Below are 25,691 nucleotides of genomic sequence, written 5' to 3'. Positions count from 1 at the left end.
AAAAAAATTAGCCGAGCGTGGTAGTGCATGCCTGTAATCCAGCTACTCTGGAGGCTGAGGCAGGAGAATCTCTTGAACCTGGGAGGCGGAGGTTGTAGTGAGCCGAGATCGCTCCATTGTACTCCAGCTTGGGCAACGAGAGCAAAACTCTGTCTCAGAATAAAAAAAGAGACAGAATGAATGAATGAATATTACTATTGGTGAGGAAGGTATATGGTAAATAATCTATATGTGTTTGTTTTGTTTTGTTTTGCAAGATCGTCAAGAATTGGAGATCGGTTGATTAGATCACACATCTATGCTTTGGGGTGCTGCATGTGTTTTTTGTCTGTGATTTTTTTGTCTAGGTAGCTGGTCTCTGACGTGCATACCTTTGTCATTTTACAGGCATTGTCCCTAAACACTACTGTTAATATTATTTTCCATTATCCTATATTAACCTTCAATTTTCATTTGTTTTCTCCTTAGCTTTTAATAACCCACGACCAGGGCAACTGGGCAGGTTATTGCCAAACCAGAATTTGCCACTTGACATCACATTGCAAAGCCCAACTGGTGCTGGACCTTTCCCACCAATCAGAAACAGTAGTCCCTACTCAGTGATACCTCAGCCAGGAATGATGGGTAATCAAGGGATGATAGGAAATCAAGGAAATTTAGGGAACAATAGCACAGGTAAGGGCTCAAATGCACTGTTACTTTATTGGTGGGTTATTTAATGGTATATTTATCCACATTAAACTAGTAGAATTTTTCAAGTGAACTTTTTATGTTAGAAAACATCTGAAAGTGAGAAAATTCTACAGATTTTCACTCTGAGAATGGCATATGGGAAAGCCTTTCCAGTGAGCTAACCATTTAATTCTGTGATTGTTACTTTTATGAGGTTTCCAACCATTAATCCTATAGCTGAGACTTATTTCACTTCTATCCCAGTTACTGTTCTAGGCATTGCAGGGTATATATAAAATTATTCCAGGGATAATTTACTGTACCCCCAAAACTTCTTATGTATTGATTATTTGTGTTTGAAGAATTTCAGAATAAGAGCTTAAAATTCAACCAACCTTTTATACTTCTAGGTGATAAAATTCTTATTCCAAAAAGTACTAATTAAAAATAAAGAACTTTAAACAGTAATATGCCTGGCCTAATAACTTTCAGATATGGTTCCCGGCTCCCTTTTGAAGATGTAGGAAGTTGCTTGTGATCAGGTTTGAACGTTGATCTGCTATAATTTCAGGTGTCCGGCAATTTGCGTAGGCACATTTCCTAGGTAATAGTCATTGTCTCAGTGGCCATTATATTCCCAAACTTATATCCAGTTCAGATTGAAAGTCGTTGCAGTAGCGTTGATTACTGTTGCCACCACATCCACATCCTGTACCCTGTAACATATTTTTATTACGGATATAGCAGGATGCTGTTTTCTAATGCAGAGCTGCTCAGCTCCTTAGTCTCAATGAGTCACTAGAAGCAAAGGCATGGAAAGAAATCTTTTAAGAAAAGCTTATAGTGGTAGGTGTTTTAACTCTTGGTATTTTATTTTTAGCCAAGCCTGTATCCCTGTACACATACCGAGTGCCGTTTAGACAGTTAACTGAATATAAGAGTTCAGTTTAAGGGGAAGACGTAGATTTTTAACTTTCTGTTGTTTGTAAGGAATTCATGAGAACTGTGAACTGGGCTGTATTAAGGTAACTTATTCCTTCAACAAATATTTATTGGGTGCCTGCCACGTGTGTCGTTCACTGACTGCTTCACTAATTATATAGTCATATTCATTTCATTAAATATTCAGTAAATAAAGATTAATTTTAAATTTAAGATAAATAAAATATTGATCTGTGTAAAGTTCTATAAGAGAAAAAGGAGCCATGACTTACTAAGGCTTACCAGCAAAATACAAGAAGATATGAGTTCTTGTAGGAATCTTCTGGAATTGAGAATAGGCCTGTATTAAACTCCCAGCAGCTGAGAGAGCACTGGTGTCCAGGCTGTGAAGATCATACAATACCCTCATGCTGTTTAAAAAAACATAGACTGGGCCAGGCATGGTGGCTCACACCTGTAATCCCAGCACTTTGGGAGGCCGAGGCAGGTGGATGACAAGGTCAGAAGTTCGAGACCATCCTGACCAACATGGTGAAACCTCGTCTCTACTAAAAATACAAAAATTAAACAGGTGTGGTGGCATGCACCTTAATCCCAGCTACTCAGGAGGCTGAGGCAGGAGAGTCACTTGAACCCAGGGGGCGGAGGTTGTAATGAGCCAAGATCTCGCAACTGCACTCCAGCGAGAATTCATCTAAAAAAAAAAAAAAAAAAACACACAGACTGAGAGGGGCTTTCCCAGTTATCATTGCAGTACTATTGTTGAATTATGGATCATTCTCTTTTTTTTTTTTCTAGACTTTCTATAATCTTGTCATATTATTTAGATAACAGATTTTTTTTTAAATAAAATCCCTTTTTCCCATAATATTTTTCTATAGTTCAACTCTAATTTTAAAACATTTTTTAAAAATATGTGTTAATAGAATACTCTTCTAACTTTTTATTTTAGTTTAGTTTTGAAACAGAGTCTTACTTTGTCACCCAGGCTGGAGTACAGTGGCGCAATCACGGCTCAACACAGCTTCAACCTCCCAGACTCAAGTAATTCTCCCACCTCAGCCTCCTGAATAACTGGGACTACAGGCATGTGCCATCATGCCCAGCTAATTTTTATATTTTTTATAGAGACGAGGCTTCGCCATGTTGCCCAGGCTGACCTTGAATTCCTGGGCTCAAACAGTCTGCCCACCTCAGCCTCCCTAAGTGCTGGGATTACAGACATGAGAGCGCCTGGCCTCTTAACTTTTTAAAATCTAACTGACTGCCTTTCACCCTTAATCATCGTCACAGCGCATTCTCATTTCATAAGTGAAGAAACGCCCACAATGCATGTTCATTTGTTAAATATACCCCATTTTTAGTTGTTTATCGTAATTAAAGAAAATGAAAGCAGCCATATATTTGAAAGCAGAACCTTTATGTATCCATCATTAAACACTTCAAAATGAAGAGACCTCATTTGAAGAGTTCCCCCTTTAGAATATCAAGTCTTAGCAAATGTTTGGCCATTATCAGCATCCTGGGGGCCAGGCCAGGACAAAGCAAACACAGTCCTGCTTAGGAGCGTTACGCTCTTATGTGTGGTCAGATAACTATTAACGCCTCAAAAAGGAAGGGATTTTTACAAATCTGTCCTAACCAATTCTAGGTCTGTATAGTCAGGAATACAGTGGTTACAAGGCAAGGAACTTGCAAGGCAAAGAACTACAGTAAATATGAGAAAGATCTATAATTTCTCCATTACTTAGAGGCTACTCTTGGTCAGTTTTGAAGTATACCCTGAAGGAGACTTGAGGATAAAGTCTCATGTAGACTTCAAGATATCTTCTATGATTATCGTTTATAATGAGAGTATTGATTATCAGTTTTTACCTTGTTCCTCTTAGCCTCTACCTCCCTTTTGGAAAGTAAAGCATTGACGTGTATATCAGCTAATGTGATTCACTTCCTGAGGAAGGAAGTTGGGGTTATCCACACGCCACGGCACCTGTTTCTAAGCACAAATGGGAACAATTTTAACAGCTTTTCTGAACTGTAAAGAGTGGCAAGTCCATGTTATGAAAACTGTGTAGTGATTGCCAATTCTTATTTCTTAGCCAAGGGCCCACATCTGGCGAATGAGAACATTAGCTATTGGATAAGTGTGAATTACAGAATGATTATTTTGTAGGGTAAGATCATCTGGTGTTCATACATGCTAAATGTGTTTTCAGTTACTGCATCTCTCAGTTTTCTTTGGCTTGCATGCAGGAATGATTGGTAGCAGTGCTTCTCGGCCTACTATGCCATCTGGAGAATGGGCACCACAGAGTTCGGCTGTGAGAGTCACCTGTGCTGCTACCACCAGTGCCATGAACCGGCCAGTCCAAGGAGGTATGATTCGGAACCCAGCGGCCAGCATCCCCATGAGGCCCAGCAGCCAGCCTGGCCAAAGACAGACGCTTCAGTCTCAGGTCATGAATATAGGTAAGGCGGCTCTAGTGCTGTTTGCTTTTAACTTTTATGCCCTCTTAGACAAGAGGATCAGCTCCATAAGTTCTTTCAAGACATGCTTCTTATGTGCATTTTAGATAATCCTCCCCTGAAGCTGCCATAAGTGAGATTTTGCTGGAACTCTGTATGGAATCAGAATCTCAAAGGTTATATAAAAGAACCAACTACCTTTGAGATGTTTTATTTTTATTAAATTACCTAATTTCAACTTTGGGGGAGAAGTGAATTATAATGTCACACTATTAATAAAGAAATAGGCCGGGCGCACTGGCTCACGCTTGTAATCCCAGCACTTTGGGAGGCCGAGGTGGCGGTATCACTTGAGGTCAGGAGTTCGAGACCAGTCTGGCCAACATGGTGAAACCCCATCTCTACTAAAATTACAAAAATTAGCTGGGCGTGGTGGTCGGCACCTGTAATCCCAACTACTCAGGATGCTGAGGCGGGAGAATCGCTTGAACCCAGGAGGTGGAGGGTGCCTTGAGCCAAGATGACACCACTGCAGTCAAAGCCTGGGCAACAGAGCAAGACTCCGTCTCAGAAAGAAATAATAATAGTTCGGTGGTACAGCAGCGGTTTCTAACGCTGTGTGATCAGAACAATATCAGGAACTTAAAATGCAGATTCCTGGGCCACCACCTAGATTGGTAAATCAGACTCTCCCAGACCCTCACTGAAGGTTACAGGGTCTTACAGAACATCTCACAGAATGTGAGGATTGCTAGAATTCTATTTGGAGACAGTTCACATATTATTAAAATTGATGGTCTGATACATTATATGATACCATTTATATGAAATGTCCAGAGTGAGCAAATCTGTAGAGACAAAGTAAAGTAGTGGTTACCTAGGGCCAGGAGTTGAGGGGAAGGGCTCAGGTAGGAAGTAGGGAGTGACTCCTAATGAGTAATGGATTTCTTTTTGGTGGAATGAAAGTGTTCTGAAGTTGATTGTGGTGATGGTTGTACAACTCTGAATATACTAAAACTCATTGTACACTTTAAATAGGTGAATTGTATGTTATATGAATTATCTTTCAATAAAGCTGTTATATTTTAAAAATCAATGGTCTGTACAACTCATACTTGAGATTATGTCCTTTATCATTGCCATGTTAGCCCTTCTCTTGTACATTAGCATAATTCCAATATGTTAATGTTTATATTCTTTTCATATACTTAGATATTGCACAATGAGGAAGAGCTAAATAATTCCAAAGAAGATGCCAGGCACTGTGGGAGGCTGAGGCAGGCAGATCACCTGAGGTCAGGAGTTCAAAACCAGCCTGGCCAACATGGTGAAACCCCATCTCTACTAAAAAGACAAAAGTTAGCCGGGCGTGGTGGCGCACACCTGTAGTCCCAGCTACTCAGGAGGCTGAAGCAGGGGAATTGCTTGAACTCGGGAGGCAGAGGTTGCAGTGAGCTGTGATCACACCAGTGTACTCCAGCCTGGGCGACAGAGTGAGACTCCTTCTCAAAAAAAAAAAAAGATGCCAGGGTTGTTTTGACAAGACAAAGTGTAGAATTTTCATCCTAACTTGGCGTTAGTTTTCTTACCTATTTAATTGTTCAGCATATTTTGGCTTATTGTTTCTCAGAGATGGCATTTACATTGCCTTACTACATTGAATGTACTTAATGAGTGGTTCTCAAACATAAATTTTTATAATTTGACAGTATGAAAAATGCTAAAAACTGATTTCTATGCAAAATTAAATGAGAAATTTAAAAAGATTTATTGATTAAAAATCATAATAGTACCTTATATCCAGAAATGCAATTTATTCTCAGTCTTCATTGAAGAGCATCTGGCTCTTGAGCTGGAAATACAGTTCTATAAGCTTTATTGTATAGCTGAGTTTCTCTGATTTTTAATGAACTCCAAAAGCCATGAATTCAACAGAAAATTGTCTTTTGGAATAGAATACAGGTCTACAGATAATGATGATAATACAAATTTTAAAAGCTCATCTCATCCATTGGCTTTAAAGCCTTTCAAAGAACTTCGGAGACAGAGCGTGTGTAGGTTGTCTGGGCCTCCTTTCTGCTCTGCTCTTGCTCGGGTAAGGGAGCCAGCTGAAGTACAGTTAGTCGATGTTCAGGAGCCAATAGTCTCGACATGCTTACTAGAAACATGGTCCAGCACCCTGATTCCCAGTCAGGGAGTGTCTGCAAGGCCCAAACTATTTTCATACTAATCCTGAAACATGGTTGCCTTCTTCACTCTTACTATCGCCCAAGCGTATGGTAGAGTTTTCCAGAAATTTTACATGCTATATGATATCACGGCAGGTGAAATGCAAAAACAGAAGATTTCACTCTATTCCATTAACCCAGGCATTAAAGCTATTTGCAGAAATGTAAAACAATGCCAGTAAAAGAATTTTTTAAATTTTGCATTAAAAAATCTTACTTATTCCACTCACTTGGATCTAGGAAAAAAATCTTTTATATTAACATATAATTCATTTATTGTGATTTTTAAATGAATCTACATTTCTCAATTTCAATTTCCAATACAGTAAATATCAATAAGATGTAACACACACGAACAAAAACTTTTTGAGTATTTAGAGTCTTAAATGCTAAAGGTTTAGAACTACTTGTCTAGATATTCTCTGAAATGGCCTTCATATTTGTTGACTTCTATTTCAGAATCAGAATTTTATCTTCTTCTTTTCACCTAGTTAATTATTACTGCTTCTGTGTTTTCCCTTTGTCATAAACCAGACATTTCACTTTATATTACATCGCAGAAATACATGCTTCCTTGATTAAAGATGTAAGATTTTTTTCTTCTCCATTTCTAGGGCCATCTGAATTAGAGATGAACATGGGGGGACCTCAGTATAGCCAGCAACAAGCTCCTCCAAATCAGACTGCCCCATGGCCTGAAAGCATCCTGCCTATAGACCAGGCATCTTTTGCCAGCCAAAACAGGTGAGTCCTGAGCACCTAGGGTAGCCAGTTATTTTATACCTGTCCAGAAGTTAATCTTTTCCTTTTGAGTAGTTGGTGCCTGACCAGTTTTGGTTTATTTGGACTATATTATCTACTACACAGTGCACGAAGGGGAGGGGTGAATCCAGAAATCAGTATGACCTAGGACATGCCTTTAAAGAAGTTACAAATTAGATGGAAAATAAAATATGTATGCTGATAACTGTAATATTGAGGTAGTGTGCAGTATAAAAATCATAAGCCACGTTTCAGAAGATTATCCAACCAGGATGCTTGGAGAAGGCTTCAGAGTCTTGAAGAAAAGGTCTGATTTCAGATGGCAGAGATGACAGGAAGCCAGTTCAGCTGGTAAAAGCGACACATCACAGACCCAGAGTAAGGACTGCTATGAGTAGAATTGAGGCATTGGGTGACAGAGGAAGAACCTCAGGCAGGCGGTGTGGCTCATCCCAAACTGGCTGCCAAGGGCAGTGGGAGGCGCGTGCTGTGTAGACAGGGAAGCGTGCCCCAGGTAGATAGCCATTGCTGTTGCTCTCGGAACTGTCATACTTGGAGGTGGTGGTTTCTCACAGTCCCTCTTGTTCTTTGATTCTGATTTCATGACGTCAGTGAATGGTAGGCTATTTCTAGATATGTTTATTTGATATGTTAGAAACCCACCCATTTCCATGGAAAGTTAAATATAACACAGGACAAATGTATAATAATTAAATCCACCACCTGATAGTTGTTTTTGGATGAAATGTCAAAGATTAATTTTTAGGAAGAACTAGGCCCAAAATTAGGATTTTTGGTGTTGCCCAAATAGGAGGAGAGCTCTGTTAAAACAAAAATGGAGCCGGGTGCGGTGGCTCACACCTGTAATCCCAGCACTTTGGGAGGTTGAGACGGGTAGATCACCTGAGGTTGGGAGTTTGAGACCAGCCTGACCAACATGGAGAAACCCTGTCTCTACTAAAAATACAAAATTTTCCGGGTGTTGTGGCGCATGCCTGTAATCCCAGATACTCAGGAGGCTGAGGCAGGCGAATCACTTGAATCCAGAAGGCAGAGGTTGCAGTGAGCCGAGATCGCACCATTGCACTCCAGCCTGGGCAACAGGAGTGAAACTCCATCTCAAAAAAAAAAAAGGAAGCAAGTCCAGAATTATGCTTGGTCCAGTAATAGAGTCAGCATGTTAGGTTTGCTGTGCAAGTGTCTGTGACTCAGCACTGCCCTAGGGTGTCATTGTTTCTGTTACCATCAGTTAGGTTTTTTGCATAAGCACTGTGGACAAAACAAAACAAAACATTTTCATTACCTTTTAAGTTATTTCAGTTTTTCTAGCCACTCTCACATTTTTATTTTAAATAATTCAGTGTGGAAGAAACTTATGACCAGCTTTATGGTAATCTTATTGTCATAGAAATTCAGAAGTAATGGGTAATAAAGGTTCTAACTATGTCTCTCTTTTGAAATAAAAGAAGAGCAGTGCTTTTTAAAAATCCCCTTTATAAGCATCACAGTTAATGTTTAGGAACAGGCTTTTTAATGTTTGATGAATCCAGCCTTAGTTTATGTACACATTTCAAAAAGATAGTAGTTTAGCCCTTAAATCTGTAACATTCACATACTCATTTATTTATAGCTAATTTCCACTTTTAGTTCCATTATGGGTTTTTTTTTTCCTTCATTCATCTGGTATATAAAAGAGTTCTTTATAATATAGTCAAAAATTTATAGATGACTTTTAAAGATTTCTGTTGGTTTTATTAAAGGGGTTTTCTCTTGAAATACAATAGCTGTCTTTCATGAAAGACTTCTTTTTGCATTAAGTTCACAATTTGAGGGATTTTTGTTTTGAGACAGAGTCTCACTTTGCTGCCCAGGCTGGAGTGCAGTGGTGTGATCTCGGCTCACTGCAACCTCCACCTCCTGGGTTCAAGTGATTCTCCTGCCTCAGCCTCCCAAGTAGCTGGGGTTACAGGCGCCCGGCTAATTTTTGTATTTATAGTAGAGACAGGCTTTTGCCATGTTGGCCAGGCTGGTCTTGAACTCCTGACCTCAGGTAATTCACCTCCCTCAGCCTTCCAAAGTGCTGGGATTACAGGTGTCAGCCACCACGCCAGGCCTAAGTTCACAATTTTAATTTGATTTTCTCCTGTTTGAAATGTATCTGTTAAGTAAGGTTTCTTTTGTTGACTATTTCTCATCATTCAGTAGCTGCTGCTTTTTTACAAAATTTTGAAAATACTTTTGAAAAGTGAAGAAATGGTAATGTTATGGTTTCTCAAACAGGTGCTGAGAATTTGACCTAATTCTCCTTCTTATTCCCATACTTAATGACCTACTAGTCCACAAATAAACATGTAGACTTTAAGGTATGGGATTTCTATTGATACCAGGATCTCTTCTCTGCTTGTTTATTACCTATTATTTTGCATCAGCCTGGGGCCGTGTTATTTTTCCCTTTATTACTCTGAATTCCATTCTCATCTTAATATTATATTTATTATATTTATCTGTCAGATACTATCCAGGTTGTAACTATATGTAATTGTCCAAAATGTAAGAAAATAATTTCTTCATTGTGTTAGTGGCCATTTATAAAGTTGGGATTGGGAGTCTGGATCAGTATTTTTTTCTGTTAGCAAGCATATTATGACCTCTCTAAGGGAAGTGATACCACTCATGATATGCCCAAATTTGTAACAACAAGCCACAAGACAGTATGTATTTCTGAATATAAAAGTGGTTTTTAATGTATTGTAACTCAGCCAAATCAGGAACCTTTTGTTTTCATCCGCTAGAAACTTACTGTGCCTATACTGTGTTTATGTTCAAGCACTGGGCCAAAAAGAGGTAGAGGATGCAATGCTTGCCCCTTGTGAGCATGGTGTGTAGTTGCGTTTTTAACGTAAATTGTTAGTATCAATTCAGCATAGCACAGTAAGTGGTTTAATGCTGAGAGGAGAAAGCGGGGCGGTCTCTGAGGAGATGGGTGGCGCCCCAATGGAAAGTAGACCCTCAACTGGGGAAGCGCATGGGAAGGATGGGGTAAATGACAAGGTCTTGGTTTTCTGGTGGTATGAATAGCATCTTTTGGAGAAAGATCAGCTGCCCATGATAGCTGGGGCTCACAGGGAAGGCATGAACATTAAGTTTCGGAAGGTTAGGCATTATCAAAGGCATGTGTCCTTGAATTCCACCACCACTACCACCCCATTCCAGGGGCATTTTCCTGGGAGAGCTGAAGAACCACATAAGAATTCTGCGTAGGGCCTGTTTGCTCAGTAAAGTGTGCTTTGGGAATGGGAACCTGAGAGCATCATATTAGAATCAGAGATATCATGCAAGCAGGAAAGTTGTTGGCAAAGTGTCATGAGAGTCTGAGCTTGTGTTGAAGAGGGCCTTGACCAAAGTGGGACAGCCTGGATGCACTGTTTAACTTTTTAATCTCTGCATTCATTTGGGGTTTTTTTAATTAAAAAAGAAAAGCATGTAACAAAAAGTGATTTTATGATGTAGGAAATTGTTTAAATTCAAATGATTGTTTTAGTTGTTTGTTAATACGTGTTTGGCTCTATTGCTGGTCTGTCAAGGTGGAGTGGTCTTACAAAGGCACGAGACAGTGCCTGCCTCCTTCTGACAGTGAGTTTCCACCAGATGTGAGGCTGGGAAGTCTGCTTGTGCCACCTGCATGCATTAGATTTCACACGAGCCTGCCATCACTGAATACATTTGGGATGGGAGGGTTGCATATGAATGCATCTTCCAAAGAAACAAGTTGAAAATGACAAAATCTAGGCAAAGAAAATCCTTTAATGCCTAACTTAACTAGCATTTTTAGGAAATGAAGTCGCTGCCTAAGAGAAGTTGGTAAATAGCTGACATTACTCTTGACTAACTTGAACTGTTTAATGGAACTCCTGCCACATTCATGTTTGTTGGCCTCTCCTCATTGAGGAATCTCCTTCCCTCTTTGCTATCATGGCAGACAGTTCAGTGGTTTCTCCCTCTCCTGACTACTTTTCTGCATCTGCTTCTTCCTCCCCCTCCCTAAGTGTAGCAGTAGTGGAGCAGTCTGATCATGTTTGGTTTAAAGAAAGTTCTAGGAGAGTGTGGGCTGTAGAGAAGCAGGAGAAAAGAGTCAGCAAGCTCCCAGCATGTGTGACTTTGTGAAGCCCAGTAGTGACAAGAAAGGGGCAGGAGTGGGAAGAGCACTTGCCTCTCAGGGGTCTGGATGGGTCCCTTAGGAATGCAAGGAGCTCCTGCAGCCAGGAAGTCGGGGAAGCAGGTGAGGAGTGGCCTCAAGGGACCCTCAGCTGGACAATTTCCAAGTTACTAGAGGTGAGTAGAGAGAATAGGTTGTTACTAATGCATTCCTTTATGACCATTTGAAATTAATTGTTGGTTTCAGTGCTAGCACTTCAGTGTTTCAGGATTCTAAGCCAAAATAGCATATTAGAACATTTAAAAACCACATGGCATATTGAACTGTGTTAATAGGTAACTTCATTTCTTGATAAGTTTGTTCTCACTTGCTTAAGAATGATTTTGCTCATCTATAAACTTTTTGTTTGTTTTTTAATCTATAAACGTTTATTTTCTCCAAAACATCATGTAGTGACTCTAAGAGTACAAAATAGACTTTTGGTAAAGTACAAATACCATTTTCCCTTTTAGTATTCAGGCAACTCAGAAGCTCTTTTTTAAAAGCCTCCTCTAGGCTAGATGTGGTGGCTCACGCCTGTTATCCCAGCACTTGGGAGGCCAAGGTGGGAGGATTGCTTGAGTCCAGGAGTTCAAGACCAGCCTGGGCAATGTAGCAAGACCCCGTCTCTACAAAAAATTTACAAAAATTAGCCAGGCTTGGTGGCACACATCACATCTGTAGTCCCAGCTACTCAGGAGGCTGAGGTAGAAGGATTCCTTTAGCCCAGGAGTTCAAGGATGTAGTGTGCAATAATTGTGCCTGTGAAAAGCTGCTGCACTCCAGCCTGGGCAACATCATGAAACCCTGTCTACCAAAAAAAAATGTAGCAGCCAGTTGTGGTGGCATATACCTATAGTCCTAGCTACTCAGGAGGGTGAGGCCAGAGGATCACTTGAGCCCAGTGAGCCATGATGGCATCACTGCACACACTCACACTCACACACACACACACCCCTCCTCTACTCTGACAATTAATTTAAATGTATAGGAGTTGTATGTACCATGTAATCTAGAGTTTAGTGTTCTGATTTTATCACCAATTATCTTATATAATAACAAATATAATTTGCATGTTCATGATCCACTTTCCTTATGTACCTAATGCAGGAAGGCTAACACATACGCTTCTTGAGGGTTTTAATGTTTTCAGGCCAGGTTATCTGTTAACAGGTTAACTCACACCTGTTATCCCAGCACTTAGGGAGACCGAAGTGAGTGGATCGCTTGAGCTCAGGAGTTCAAGACCAGCCTGAGTAACATGGCGAAACACCATCTCTACAGAAAATACAAAAAATTAGCCAGGCGTGGTGGTGTGTGCCTGTAGTCCCAGCTACTTGGATGCTAAAGTGGGAGGATCACCTAAGCCTGGGAGGTCGAGGCTGCAGTGAGCCATGATCATACCACTGCGCTCCAGCCTGGGCAATGAAGTGAGACCCTATCTCAGAGAAAAATACATGTTTTCAAGGCCTGCTTGTGCATGACTAAGAAATTTCCTATCAGCCCAGCCAAATTTAATCTAGCTGCAGCTGAATTCAAGAAAATTAATGCAGCTCTGATGCCTCTAGTTCTTTGTCTCTCCCAAGTGGGTCATCCCAGCTTCCTGTAGAGTAAGAATCTTAAGTCAATCAGTGATTCCTACTAAAGTGCAGAAAAGTCCTTTGGTTCCTTCAATGCCAAGTAAATATTTACATGCTTGAGCAGTCAGTGTAGGTTGGTGAGCCCTGGACTTGCACAGATCCATGTGGACCTAACCTCACCAAGCCTTAGCTTTGCAAGCCATGAAGTGGGACCAATAGAAATAAAAATCATACCTTAAATGTCTGGATTTGTGTCTGGCCTGTATTGGGCACTGAATAAAGTGTATCAAATATTTCAGACTGTCCTTTTGTTCTGTGTTGAGTTGGTATGGTAGTTTGTTGCAACGACCCTGGAAGTCAATTGATACTTTCACCTTTGAGATAAAAAATTTGTTCTCTAATCAACCAGCTTTTCCACTGGCCCAGGATAACATTTCTGTCTTTACAGGCAGCCGTTTGGCAGTTCTCCAGATGACTTGCTGTGTCCACATCCTGCAGCTGAGTCTCCGAGTGATGAGGGAGCTCTTCTGGACCAGCTCTATCTGGCCTTGCGGAATTTTGATGGCCTGGAGGAGATTGATAGAGCCTTGGGAATACCCGAACTGGTCAGCCAGGTATGCGCAGAAGGGCAGCAGGTGGGGGCCAAGTGCTCTCATGGGCACAGAGGTGTACATTTTCTGTTTACAGGTACTCCACCGTCTGCTTTTTAGAATATACTGTTTTTTTTACCTCAAAACAGGCTGGCCCTGTTTCTTCCTCCCCTTTCCTTGTAACCCTCACATAAACTTTTGCCTGAGAATGGAGAGCACTGAGAATGAGCTTTGCATACAGTTCAAGTTAGCAGAAAGACACAAACTCAAGTCCAGTTCACCTGGTGTCCATCCTTGCTGATAGGGAAGGACACACAAGATACAGAGAAACCACAAACAGCACATTGCTGCCTTGTGACCTAGGACGCTTTCCCCGGGCTTCCAGCTGGTGTGAGTGTCTGTAGTCGTGACCACTGCATTCATTTCACACCTGTGGGCCGGTGATAGGAAGCTGTTTGTGCTAAAAGAATACTTTCCACATAAGTTAGCAGAAGTCATTTTACAGGTAGCTGCAACTCTTTCATCATTTTTACCTTTAAAAATGGTGGGCTCAACCTTTCACTTATGGTTTAGTCCAGGAGTTCAAGGATATAGTGTGCAATGATTGTGCCTGTGAAAAGCTACTACACTCCAGCCTGGGCAACATAATGAAACCCTGTCTCTACCAAAAAAATAAAATAAAATGTAGCAACTAGTTGTGGTGGCACACACCTATAGTCCTAGCTATAGTTCCTTTCATTTACGGTTTAGCCCACCATAATTTTGGGGATATTTAAGCGTAAATGGGAATATAAAAAAGTTACCTAATCTTAGTGAGCTTATTTAGCTTTCTTCTTCCAAGTAATTAGTTGATTACTATAAAAAAGTAAGTCCCTGCTTTTAGAGTACCTGATAGCTATGATATAATAAATAACCTAACATAGTTCCTTAAAAGAACAAAACACTATCTGAACTGGCTGCACAGCTAACTTTGTGTGAAGCAGTGCAGCCTGGCTTACTGTGTAAAGAGTAACCCGGAAAAACCATCGCATTCTAGTTACTGTTTTCCTCCTTACTTAGCATGAATCATCTTTATTTCTTACTGCCAAAAAGTACCTGCCAGTGTCCAGTCTACTACTTGGCCATATGACGTGTCATCGTCTTTCTGAGAGAAAGGTGATGCAGAGTCATTGGAGACTTCTCTGAAACATTAAAATTAGTCTTATCATAATTCCCACAGTTGAGCAGACACAGGTGGGAGTTATGACTTATCAATTCATATTGAAAACAGCAGAATGGAAAGAAATGACTCGAGGTTACATGATATAACCTAAAATAAATTAAGAAAGGAAAATGGAGTTTAAATATTTCCTGTGTGACTGGTTTGCTTTGTCTTCAGTGATAGTTAGAATTTAGCACTCAGTACTATTTTATCCTTGAGTTTGTCTAAGTGACATTTTAAAATGTGATCCGTGGAGTTGCTGAGTGATTTCTAATGTTATCAAAACAGGTGTCATGTCATTTAATATTTTTAGTCCGTTTTTCACTCATTTCTGTTATTTCTATTTTGTCTCATCAAATCCACCATCATTATAACATTGTCATGAAACTGAATTATAGAAATATGATTATTAGGTAGAGTTGAGGGAAGTATAGAATGCAAATTATTCATATCCATATTTAAGTTCTGAGATAGTTTTGTGTGTGTAGTTAGAGCAGTAATTCAGCAATAAATGGTTTCCTCTGCTTAGGCTCCATCGCCATGTTTAGAATTAACACAGGGAGGGCAGTGGGCCCCTGGCTGTCACAGGCTGGCCCTAGGGCTGTGCTGATCAGAGCTCAGGTTTCCAGGCGGCTCCAGCACTACATGGGTAGACGGTTTTCAAGAAGGCCTAGGACAACACTGAGCTAAAGAAAACTTGAGGCCGGGTACGTTGGCTCACTCCTGTAATCCCAGCACTTTGAGAGGTCAAGGTGGGTGGATCATAAGGTCAAGAGATCAAGACCATCCTGGCCAACATGGTGAAACCCTGTTTCTACTAAAAATACAAAAATTAGCTGGGCATGGTGGCACACGCCTGTAATCCCAGCTACTCAGGAGGCTGAGGCAGGAGAATTGCTTGAACCGGGGAATCAGAGATTGCAGTGAGCCGAGATCGCGCCAGTGCACTCCAGCCTGGCAACAAAGTGAGACTTTGCCTCAAAAAAAAAAAGGAAAGCTTGAGAGACTTTATTTGTTGCTAGAGTCTTTTCTTCCTGTATACCATTAAGTTTGTAGCAGTTACTCGTAGAAGTAGAAGGAAAAGGAGAATCAGCCAGGTCCACCTTTCCCCTCAGCACATAAACATTCAGGGCCACCTCAGTCTGAGGTGTCCTGGAGCCCGGGGAAGTTCTGGGTTTGTTCGCCTGTTCCATTCTGACCCAGGTAGATAGGTTAGCCCTAAGAAGTCAGGAGTAGCTGGGCGCGGTGGCTCACACTTTTGTATTCCCAGCACTTTGGGAGGCTGTGACAGGCAGATCACCTGAGGTTGGGAGTTCGAGACCAGCCTGACCAACATGGAGTAACCCCGTCTCTACTAAAAGTACAAAATTAGCCAGGCGTAGTGGCACATGCCTGTAATCCCAGCTGCTCGGGAGGCTGAGGTAGGAGAATCGCTTGAACCTGGGAGACGGAGGTTGCGGTGAGCCAAGATCGCACCATTGCACTCCAGCCTGGACAACAAGAGCAAAACTCCGTCTCAAAAAAAAAAAAAAGTCAGGAGTGACAGACACATAAACCATGTCTAGTAGGTAATGAGAGGATGATGGCAAAATGTGGGGCATGTAGGGAATCCTGACAGGCACAGAAAACAGTAAAGTAGGTAATAGGCAGCATGTCACACTGGTGAGAAGCTCAGATCCCAAATCACAAACTGAAATGGACCCCCACCACATACTAGCTGAATAGGGCTTGTTGCAATTCACTTCATGTCTTTAAGTCTCATTTTTGTTAGCTATAAAATCAGGATAATGATGGTCAGTACCCCACACTGCACCTGCTGATCCCACAGGTGCCAAAGAGGTTATCTAATTAAAATGAACTCTACAGGTATGAATAATCAATCAAAAAACATAACACTTCCGGAGGATATTTGCATGTGAAAGTCCAGGCCAATATGATTGGTGGAGTGGGTAGGAGGCATTCTGTAGTCCTGGCACATTTTTCCCCTTCCCTTGGAAGAAATGCTGCTGGGAGTCCAGTGTGACCCCTGCTTCTGTCCTTGTGTAACCGGAACTGTGAGCAGAGGCATTTTCTAGAAAGATAAGTGGAGTCAAGCTAAAGGTACCTTTGTGTAGTGAGTGTAATATTAAAAAGTATAAAAAGCTTCAAATGTATGACAGCGAGAGAAAACATCCTCATATTGACTCTGCTGTTTTTATGGTTTAATTTATTTGTTTGTTATTTGGGACTTTCTCTCCAGAGCCAAGCAGTAGATCCAGAACAGTTCTCAAGTCAGGATTCCAACATCATGCTGGAGCAGAAGGCGCCTGTTTTCCCACAGCAGTATGCGTCTCAGGCACAAATGGCCCAGGGTAGCTATCCTCCCATGCAAGATCCAAACTTTCACACCATGGGACAGCGGCCTAGTTATGCCACACTCCGTATGCAGCCCAGACCAGGCCTCAGGCCCACGGGCCTAGTGCAGAACCAGCCAAATCAATTGAGACTTCAACTTCAGCACCGCCTCCAAGCACAGCAGGTCTGTTCTTCAGTGGCACTTGGGAAGCCAGGGGTGCTGGGTGGAGGATATGGGGAAGATGATGTGAGATGGCACAGCTGTCACAGCAACTTGCAGATACTGGGTTGGGGAGGGCAGTTACTTGGGAAACTTAAAGTAAAGTGTATCTGTTCATAAAATGTATTCATCCTGTTTGTATGTATTTAGAATCGCCAGCCACTTATGAATCAAATCAGCAATGTTTCCAATGTGAACCTGACTCTGAGGCCTGGAGTACCAACACAGGTAAGGCAGCATACCAGCTATTAGCTTTCATTGTATGCATGCAGCTACTTTTGTCATTTCTTCCTCTTTGAAGAAAGTTAACTTAGTAGATGTGGATCCAGATCAGCACACTGGCCCTGTACTGTCACCCAGTTACCTACTAGTATGTTACATTTTTCCCTTCTAATCACTGCCATTTTTATTGCCAGGTACAGTCAATTCTTGTTATTCTAAGAAGTTGTGCTACATAAAGTTACTGCAAACACTGAATTAGAGAACACTGAACTATTGTTCTTAGGAGGAATACAGGGTTGAGTTCCTGCAAACCTCTGGTCACAACATTGTCATCATCCAGTCAACACATAACCTTGTTTTATGTGTGTTTTTGTTTAAAGAACTCACTGTAACTCAGGCCTGAATGGCGCTTGCTTATCTGGCACACCTATTTTCTCCAGAAGGCACATCACTGCCTCTTGTGCTTAGGAACACTAGAGAGCACTGCAGTACCATGCCTGGGAGCCAGTTTAAGCAACAAAATCACCAACAGGAAAAGCAAAAAGTGCAAAAATCTTGGCACCAAATAGACCACAAAGAGGACGCTTGTTTACAGTATGAGAGCTGAAACCAGAAGGCAAAGTGTTGCCTTGTTCAACCTCAGCTGGAAGTGTGCACATTGCATATCTGAAATGTTTTACCACTGTGCTCATGTCTACAAATGACCATGACGGTGGCATGAGTATTGATTTGGGGGTTACAAATAAATTTTACTGAGTAGGCAACTTCGGAAATGTGGAATTCACAAATGAGGATCAATGATATCTTAGCAGCCTCATGCCTCTCACTGACAGCAAGCACCAGGAACCCTTCCCTTCATCCATCCTGCCTTTCCTCCCTATCCACCCTCCACCTCTGACTCGGTCTCTGTGCATTCTTATCAGGCACTCTCCTGGCTCTCCCCCTTTTCCTTCTGCCTCTGTTCAGCCTTTCTGAAGTGTACCATGTCACTTTTTGTCCCAGTGATTTTATTTCTCTGTAGACTTGAATGTCCCTTGAATGAGACTCTATACTACCATCCTCAGGGTTTATATTACAGTCTTCTTGTAGAAAGGACTGTGTTCTTTTGAGATCCTTTAGTTAATTGTGTCCTTACAAAATGATTTAATTGATATTAGCATCAAACTTAACTCTGCTAAGTCGTAGCAAAGCTTCAGAATAATCGTATCTTTAGAACTTAGAAGCTCACGTTCTCAATCACCAGTTGTTCAACTGAGTTATTCCTTTCATGTAATTTTTTTCCAAATAATTTTACAGATGATAGTACCATTTGTTAGCCAGTCTATAATGTTCACTTTGTTTTTTAATATGTGTCTGTCCCAAACATTTTCCTCCATGTATCACCCCTGATTTCAGGCACCTATTAATGCACAGATGCTGGCCCAGAGACAGAGGGAAATCCTGAACCAGCATCTTCGACAGAGACAGATGCATCAGCAACAGCAAGTTCAGCAACGAACTTTGATGATGAGAGGACAAGGGTTGAATATGACACCAAGCATGGTGGCTCCTAGTGGTATGCCAGCAACTATGAGCAACCCTCGGATTCCCCAGGCAAATGCACAGCAGTTTCCATTTCCTCCAAACTACGGTACTGGACTTACATCCCCACCACCTTTCACCAGTCCTTTCTCCCCAGTGTCCCCCAGTGTTGGGTCACAGCTCCTCTCTCACAGCTCTTTGCATGGCTCCCAGATGAATCTGGCTAACCAGGGAATGATAGGAAACCTGGGAGGACAGTTGGGGCCTGTGAGGAGTCCCCAAGTCCAGCACAGTACATTCCAGGCCCTCAGCTCAGGTACCTCCTTTTCTCTGAGTGCAGGTCTTACTTTAAGAATGACCGAAGTAAGTGTGTGTGCATAGACGGTGTCTATCTTGTGTGAGAGTGTGTATGGATCTATCTGTTTATGTCAACGTCTACAAGTGCATATATATTTTTATTCATATATTTGAAAGCCTCTGAGCCTGACTCAAACAAATCAATAGATACAAAATGTAAAAAGACCTCTATAAATTTAAATATTATAGACATTCTGTGACTTTTGAAAAATACTTTACAGATTATACCAGATCTGTAATGAATAGGTAATTCTTGTGGGAGACCTCTTAGTTCTCTTCATATTGATTTGTTTAATGTCAGTCTTAAGAGATACCAGTGTATAATGTCATGAACGTTAATATTTGTGTGCATGTCATGTTCAGTTAATGGTTGAATTATTGATAAAGTAAGTGCTTACATTAATGTTAATATTCAAAATGACTTTCACTACCCATTGCCAATTATCTGTAAATAACTGTGAAGTCTGCTGCCGAAATCCAAGTCTCCTGTTTCTTTAAAGAACAGAAAGATAATGTGCAGCTTTTTTCTATATGATCTTAAGCTTTTCTTTTGTAGCTAATTTAAATATTAATTAAATATGCATGTTTTACAAGTTTTCTATGCAAAAGTGTACTTATTACCATCCTCAAAATACTCTAAGAAGTTGCCTCCTTTGTTTCCCAGCTCCTTTCTCTATTTCCTTCTTGATGATTTAGAAAAGTCTGCTAAAAGTTCTCTTTCCTTTTATTTTAAATTCTGTTTGCCTCAAAATTGAACCAGAAGCATACGTTTAATTTTTTTCTTATTCTTGCTAATCTTGGATAACCCTAAAGTACTGCAGAGCTCTTTATAAAGAGAAAACAAACTAACCATGAATACAGCTATTTATTTTTAAAGATGGATCCATCTCATCATGGAATGGCTTCAGCTAATTCAATAAAAATTTATTCAAATGTGTTGACTTTTGATATATAGCTGAACTTTAATCCAATTTAAATTTAATTTAAACAGTCTGACCAGGAGGCATAATGGCTTATGCCTATAATCCCAGCACTTTGGGAAGCCAAGAATCTCTTGAGCTCAGGAGTTCAAGACCAGCCTGAGCAACATAGTGAGACCTCATCTCTACTAAAAATTTAAAAAATTAGCTGGATATGGTCGTGCCTGCCTGTAGTCCCAGCTACTCAGGAAGCTGAGGTGGGAGGATCCTTTGAGCCCAGGAGGTCAAGGCTGCAGTGAACTATGATCACACCACTGCACTCCAGCCTGGGCAACAGAGCAAGCAAGACCCTGTGTCAAAATAATAATTATATACTTAATTTAAACAATCTAATTGCAGTGATATTTTGATATTTATATATATATATATGTATTTCTCATTAATCAAAATATGTGACCCATTCTTGATTTGGAAAGGAATTTGAAGAAAGAATAGCATTTTTTCTTTCTAACTCTAGCTATGATGGTTAATGCTTCCTAGGCACCATCTAACTACTAGGGGGAATCAGTATGGAGATTTTATTTTCTCCATATTTTATCTGAGCTTGGAATCTTTCTTAAATGTATGTAATTAATCAGTACACAATCATGTATTTGAAAGTAATTTTTTATGCATGCCTAATTTGGAATGTTCTTTCCCTCCCACCAGTCTCTACAATACAACTAACAGTCTCTTTTGAATTTCTGTTTCTGGTTTTTTTTTTTTTTTTGGTTTTTTTTTTAAGGAATAAGTCAGCAACCTGATCCAGGCTTTACTGGGGCTACGACTCCCCAGAGCCCACTTATGTCACCCCGAATGGCACATACACAGAGTCCCATGATGCAACAGTCTCAGGCCAACCCAGCCTATCAGGCCCCCTCTGACATGAATGGATGGGCACAGGGGAGCATGGGCGGAAACAGGTAACACCATGTTTCTGTGTGTTGTTGAGATAAATGATCACCAGGGAAACTTTCTATAGACTACCTGTCTCCTTTCTCTTTTTTTTTTTTTTTTTTTTTTAAAGTCTGCTCATGCAAGCAATATCAAGCAAATTTCTAAATAAGCCAGTTTACTTTTCCTAGAACAGGAGTCACTAGAATTTACAAAAGCTTAGCAAGGAACATCCTTTGGAGGAACAAGAACATCCCTAAGAAGGTACCCACCGACCAATTTATGATAGAAATTGCTGTGGAAGGCGGTGACCTAGAAGCCATCCTTTATCACTACTTTTGATAAAAACAAACAGAAAGCTCCTCGGGTGCAGGCATGAAAGTGAGGGATGTTCTTCAGCCATCACAGTGGCAGTATGAAAAGGAGAAGGATTTGCTTGCCCTGACAGCATCATCGAATGCCACTTCCCCTGCTGTCTCAGGCTTCAGCAAGCCCACTATCTGCCAGCTGTCTCAGCCTGGGATCATGCCGTTCAAATTTATTCACTCAAAGTAAATGCCTGAGAAACAAGTGCTCTGAACTGCCTGCCTCTGGATACCAGCAAGCTGTAACATTCATTCAATCTTTCCATTGTATTCTAGCATGTTTTCCCAGCAGTCCCCACCACACTTTGGGCAGCAAGCAAACACCAGCATGTACAGTAACAACATGAACATCAGTGTGTCCATGGCGACCAACACAGGTGGCATGAGCAGCATGAACCAGATGACAGGACAGATCAGCATGACCTCAGTGACCTCCGTGCCTACGTCGGGGCTGTCCTCCATGGGTCCCGAGCAGGTGAGCGCCCAAGGAGAAGCAACCCAGTGGCTTCAGGTCATGGCTTTTTGTCTACTTCTGCATCAAATGTATCTTTCCATGTATCTAACCTTAACCACCCACTCCCACGTTTATTTTGAGGAGTGTTTTTCACCTTTCACCTGTGTTAGTGACATTAATAAAAATCTTTGTTAATGATTAAATAAACAGAAAGGATTCCTGACTGCTTGAGGAGCTTTGAAAATATTTCATAACTTTCTTATCATTGACATTTTTCTCTTGAGGAATTAACCAGTGTCTAAAGTGAATCTCTAAAAATGAAGTGGTGAGTGTACTCTTAAAATAGCTTTATTTGGGGGTTATCGTTTGAGGGGGTTTGTTTTATTTTGTTTTGTTTTGAGACAGAGTCTCACTCTGTCATCTAGGCTGGAGTGCAGTGGTGCCATCTTGACTCATGGCAACCTTCGTCTCCTGGCTTAAGCAGCCCTCCCACCTCAGCCTCCTGGGTAGCTGGGATTATAGGCACATACCACCATGCCCAGCTAGAGGATTATAGTTTAATAATGGATTTATTTCTAAGTGTAAAACCAGATGAAAAGCAAAGGCCAAACTACCTGCCGTCCAGTTAGTTTGATATGATGCTTCATTTATGCAGAGACGGACACAGATAATCCAAAAACTATTCTTTTTACTTTGGAATGTGAATGCAAGGATTTTTTTAAATGATTGTTTTGTGTTGAACAACATCAAAATGATTCTGTTCCTAACTTCACTAGATGGCAGAGAGACTCAAAGCATTTGAGATAGCAATAGCCAGCCTGGAATCCAAAAATCTGTGGCTGATTCAGAGGTAAAACTAGAGGTTAATAATTGTACCATGGTATTTACAGAAGATCTTATTTTTAAAGGCTCAAAATGCTGACCACTCTACCGCTGATCCTCAATAGTTCACGCAAGTAAAAAATGTGGCAAGACCTTGACTCTTATTTCATATATGGAGAAAGTACAGTATGGAAAGTGTAAATGACTTAAGCACAAAATCACTGACAGCTCTGTGAATGTCTGTTAGAGCAAGATTGTGAGAATGGTGAAAGATTGAAGACTCTGATTAGATCCATTTAATTTTGATGTGAACCACAATTTTTGTGAAAATTTTAAGAACTATTACAGAGCTTTGGTGTTTTATTCTTTAAACGATTAATAAAAATGTGAAGTGGTACATGAAAAAATTTAAAACCCTTTGCTTTTTAAGAAGGTTGTGTGCTTATAGTAATAACTTACACTTCTGTTACTGAATTGATGGCAGTTAAATGCTTATTTTGATACATTAAGCAGACATAAAGATATACAAACTTTTAGCCTGGCATGTTGGCTTGTGACTATAAGCTTAGCTACTCAGGAGGCTGAAGTGGGAAGAGGCTTGAAGCCAGGAATTCAAGATCAGTCTGGGCAACATAGTGAGACTCTGTCTCTTTAAAAAAAAAAAAAATGTTTAAATTAGCTAGGCGTGGTGGCAGGTGCCTGTAGTTCCAGCTACTTGGGAAATTGAGGCTGGAGGATCTATTGAGCCCAAGAGTTTAAGGCTGCAGTGAGCTAAGATTGCACCACTGCATTCCAGCCTGGGCGACAGAGCAAGACCCTATCTCTTAAAATATATGTGTGTGTTTATAGAGAGATGTATATGCTTTTATTTCTTCAATGGAGAAATGTAGGGTTGATGTTGTATTTCCTGCAAAAATGGGCCACTAGCAACTCCTAATTTGCTTGCTGAGGAAAAGTGTACAAAGTAAGGGCTACTGACATAGTCTAGTGTAACACGATCCTAATCCAGTCTGCTGAGCAGTAAACTGATGCATGTTTATTTCATGCATTTTCAACAATCCAGATTGTTTAGAAACTTCTGCATGATTTTAAACTGTTTGAATCCCATGGTTAATTTGGAAGCCCCAAGGCGCAACTGTAGTGTATCTTCCTACAAAAATCATTCTATTAGCATTCGTACATTTACTTTCTAATGTGTAAAGAAATGTACAAATGCAAATGAATAGTTCATTTGGTCACAGTAAATTCACAAAATCCAGCACTAGTTTGGATATTCACACTTGCTCTTGAGAGTTAATGACTTGCCTAAATAGCAAAGATGTCAGGAACTTCTCAGATGACTTGAAAGTCCCAAATGTGAGTCATTGGTGTAATTTGAATAAGCCAAGAAAGCATACTGGTTATGGCACAAAAATGGCTCTATTATTATTAAGTCAATTGAATTTGATTTCAATCAGCATACAGATAAAGATAAAGGTTAATTTTGAAGGCAGCTAGTATTTCATAAGTATTTTCATGTTCCTCTGGACTCCGCAAAATGTGTACATGGGAGAGCTGGTGTAGGGATCAGTCCATTGTTCTGCAGTTCCTTTTCCCCGTTTTTCTACCCCTAAAAACGGAGGAAGGGCGGCGGCCACTTGTTTTCCAGTGCACTCTTGGACATCCTGCTCCACATAGCCACTGTCCTGTCTTCTTGTCCTCAGGTTAATGATCCTGCTCTGAGGGGAGGCAACCTGTTCCCAAACCAGCTGCCTGGAATGGATATGATTAAGCAGGAGGGAGACACAACACGGGTAAGAAAGAACAGTGAAATATGTGAATATGGAAGTAAAGCAAACATGAATATTTGATAGACCAAAACTGGCATAGATATATTGTCAACCAGTAGATTAAAGATAGTTGTAAAATATCTTCTAGTTTCATTTGGCATACAGTGCTTTTGTGTGAATGATTATTTCTTTAAGCTCATTTTAACTCAGCTGATGGTACCATATGAACTAAGAACGCTAATTTTTTTTTTTTATCTTTTTTTTCTGTAATCTTCATAGCCAACAAAAGAACGGTAATTTTGCCCTGGAATGATACTATGATAGCAAAGCAAGAAATAAAGTGGCAAAGAATTAGTTGTGTTAGGGCAAACTTTTATTTTTGCTTTTTCTGAATTATAAGGCTAGATTTTTAGGAAGATAAAGAGGAATTAACTTACATTGTTCACTCCCTTAATTAAGTCTTCCTAAGGGTTTTCTATATTTCGTTGTGTTTAGGAACAATCTAGTGTATTATTTATATTATTGTATTATTTGCTTATTACACCTTAAACACTTTTGTTTTTTGTTTTTTTGAGACAGTGTCTTGCTTTGTTGTCCTGGCTGGAATGCAGTGGCATGATCTTGGCTCACTGCAACCTCCACCTCCCGGATTCAAGCAACTCTCCTACCTCAGCCTCTTGAGTAGCTGGGATTACAGGCACACACCACCATGCCTGGCTAGTTTTTGTATTTTTAGTAGAGACGGGGTTTCACCATGACCCACCTCAGCCTCCCAAAGCACTGGGATTACAGGCGTGAACCACCACACCTGGCCTGTTAAACACTTGTTCTAAAAAGAATGATATTACCATGTTCAGCCAATGAAACTGTAGAATAATTAGTACTTAGACCTAATTGAAATACGTACCTAGCAGCAGATCTCTTGCAGGGAGAGCTCTGAGCAGTTTAGCACATAGGTAAATGGGCCTATGTGGCCCTTTAAGGTAAGGGATATTACCCTTCACAATTGGTAGCTCTTTTTTAAAAAATTCTATACCATACAACCTGTTAAGTGGAAGAAAATATTTGCAAACCATTTATCCAACAAGGGACTAATATCTATAATATACAAAGAGCTCAACAGGAATAAAACAGATAA

General features: G+C 40.5%; 1 protein-coding gene across 1 annotated transcript in view; it reads left to right on the top strand.

Annotated features, from left to right (window-relative positions):
• Positions 1–25,691, top strand: part of NCOA2 (nuclear receptor coactivator 2) — a 295,634-nt gene that overhangs the window by 259,552 nt on the left and 10,391 nt on the right. The window contains exons 13-22 of the mRNA XM_011940928.1: positions 469–675; positions 3,868–4,083; positions 6,923–7,052; positions 13,294–13,459; positions 16,876–17,154; positions 17,341–17,418; positions 18,808–19,042; positions 20,995–21,172; positions 21,785–21,983; positions 24,488–24,577. Of these exons, the coding sequence (XP_011796318.1) occupies positions 469–675; positions 3,868–4,083; positions 6,923–7,052; positions 13,294–13,459; positions 16,876–17,154; positions 17,341–17,418; positions 18,808–19,042; positions 20,995–21,172; positions 21,785–21,983; positions 24,488–24,577 (1,778 nt within the window). The remainder of the gene's footprint in view (positions 1–468; positions 676–3,867; positions 4,084–6,922; positions 7,053–13,293; positions 13,460–16,875; positions 17,155–17,340; positions 17,419–18,807; positions 19,043–20,994; positions 21,173–21,784; positions 21,984–24,487; positions 24,578–25,691) is intronic.

This window comes from Colobus angolensis, unplaced genomic scaffold (genome assembly GCF_000951035.1).
Source record: "Colobus angolensis palliatus isolate OR3802 unplaced genomic scaffold, Cang.pa_1.0 Scaffold194, whole genome shotgun sequence".
Classification (NCBI taxonomy): Eukaryota; Metazoa; Chordata; class Mammalia; order Primates; family Cercopithecidae; genus Colobus; species Colobus angolensis.
Note: the sequence above shows the minus strand (reverse complement) of the source record. Positions and strands in the feature narration are given on the sequence as shown.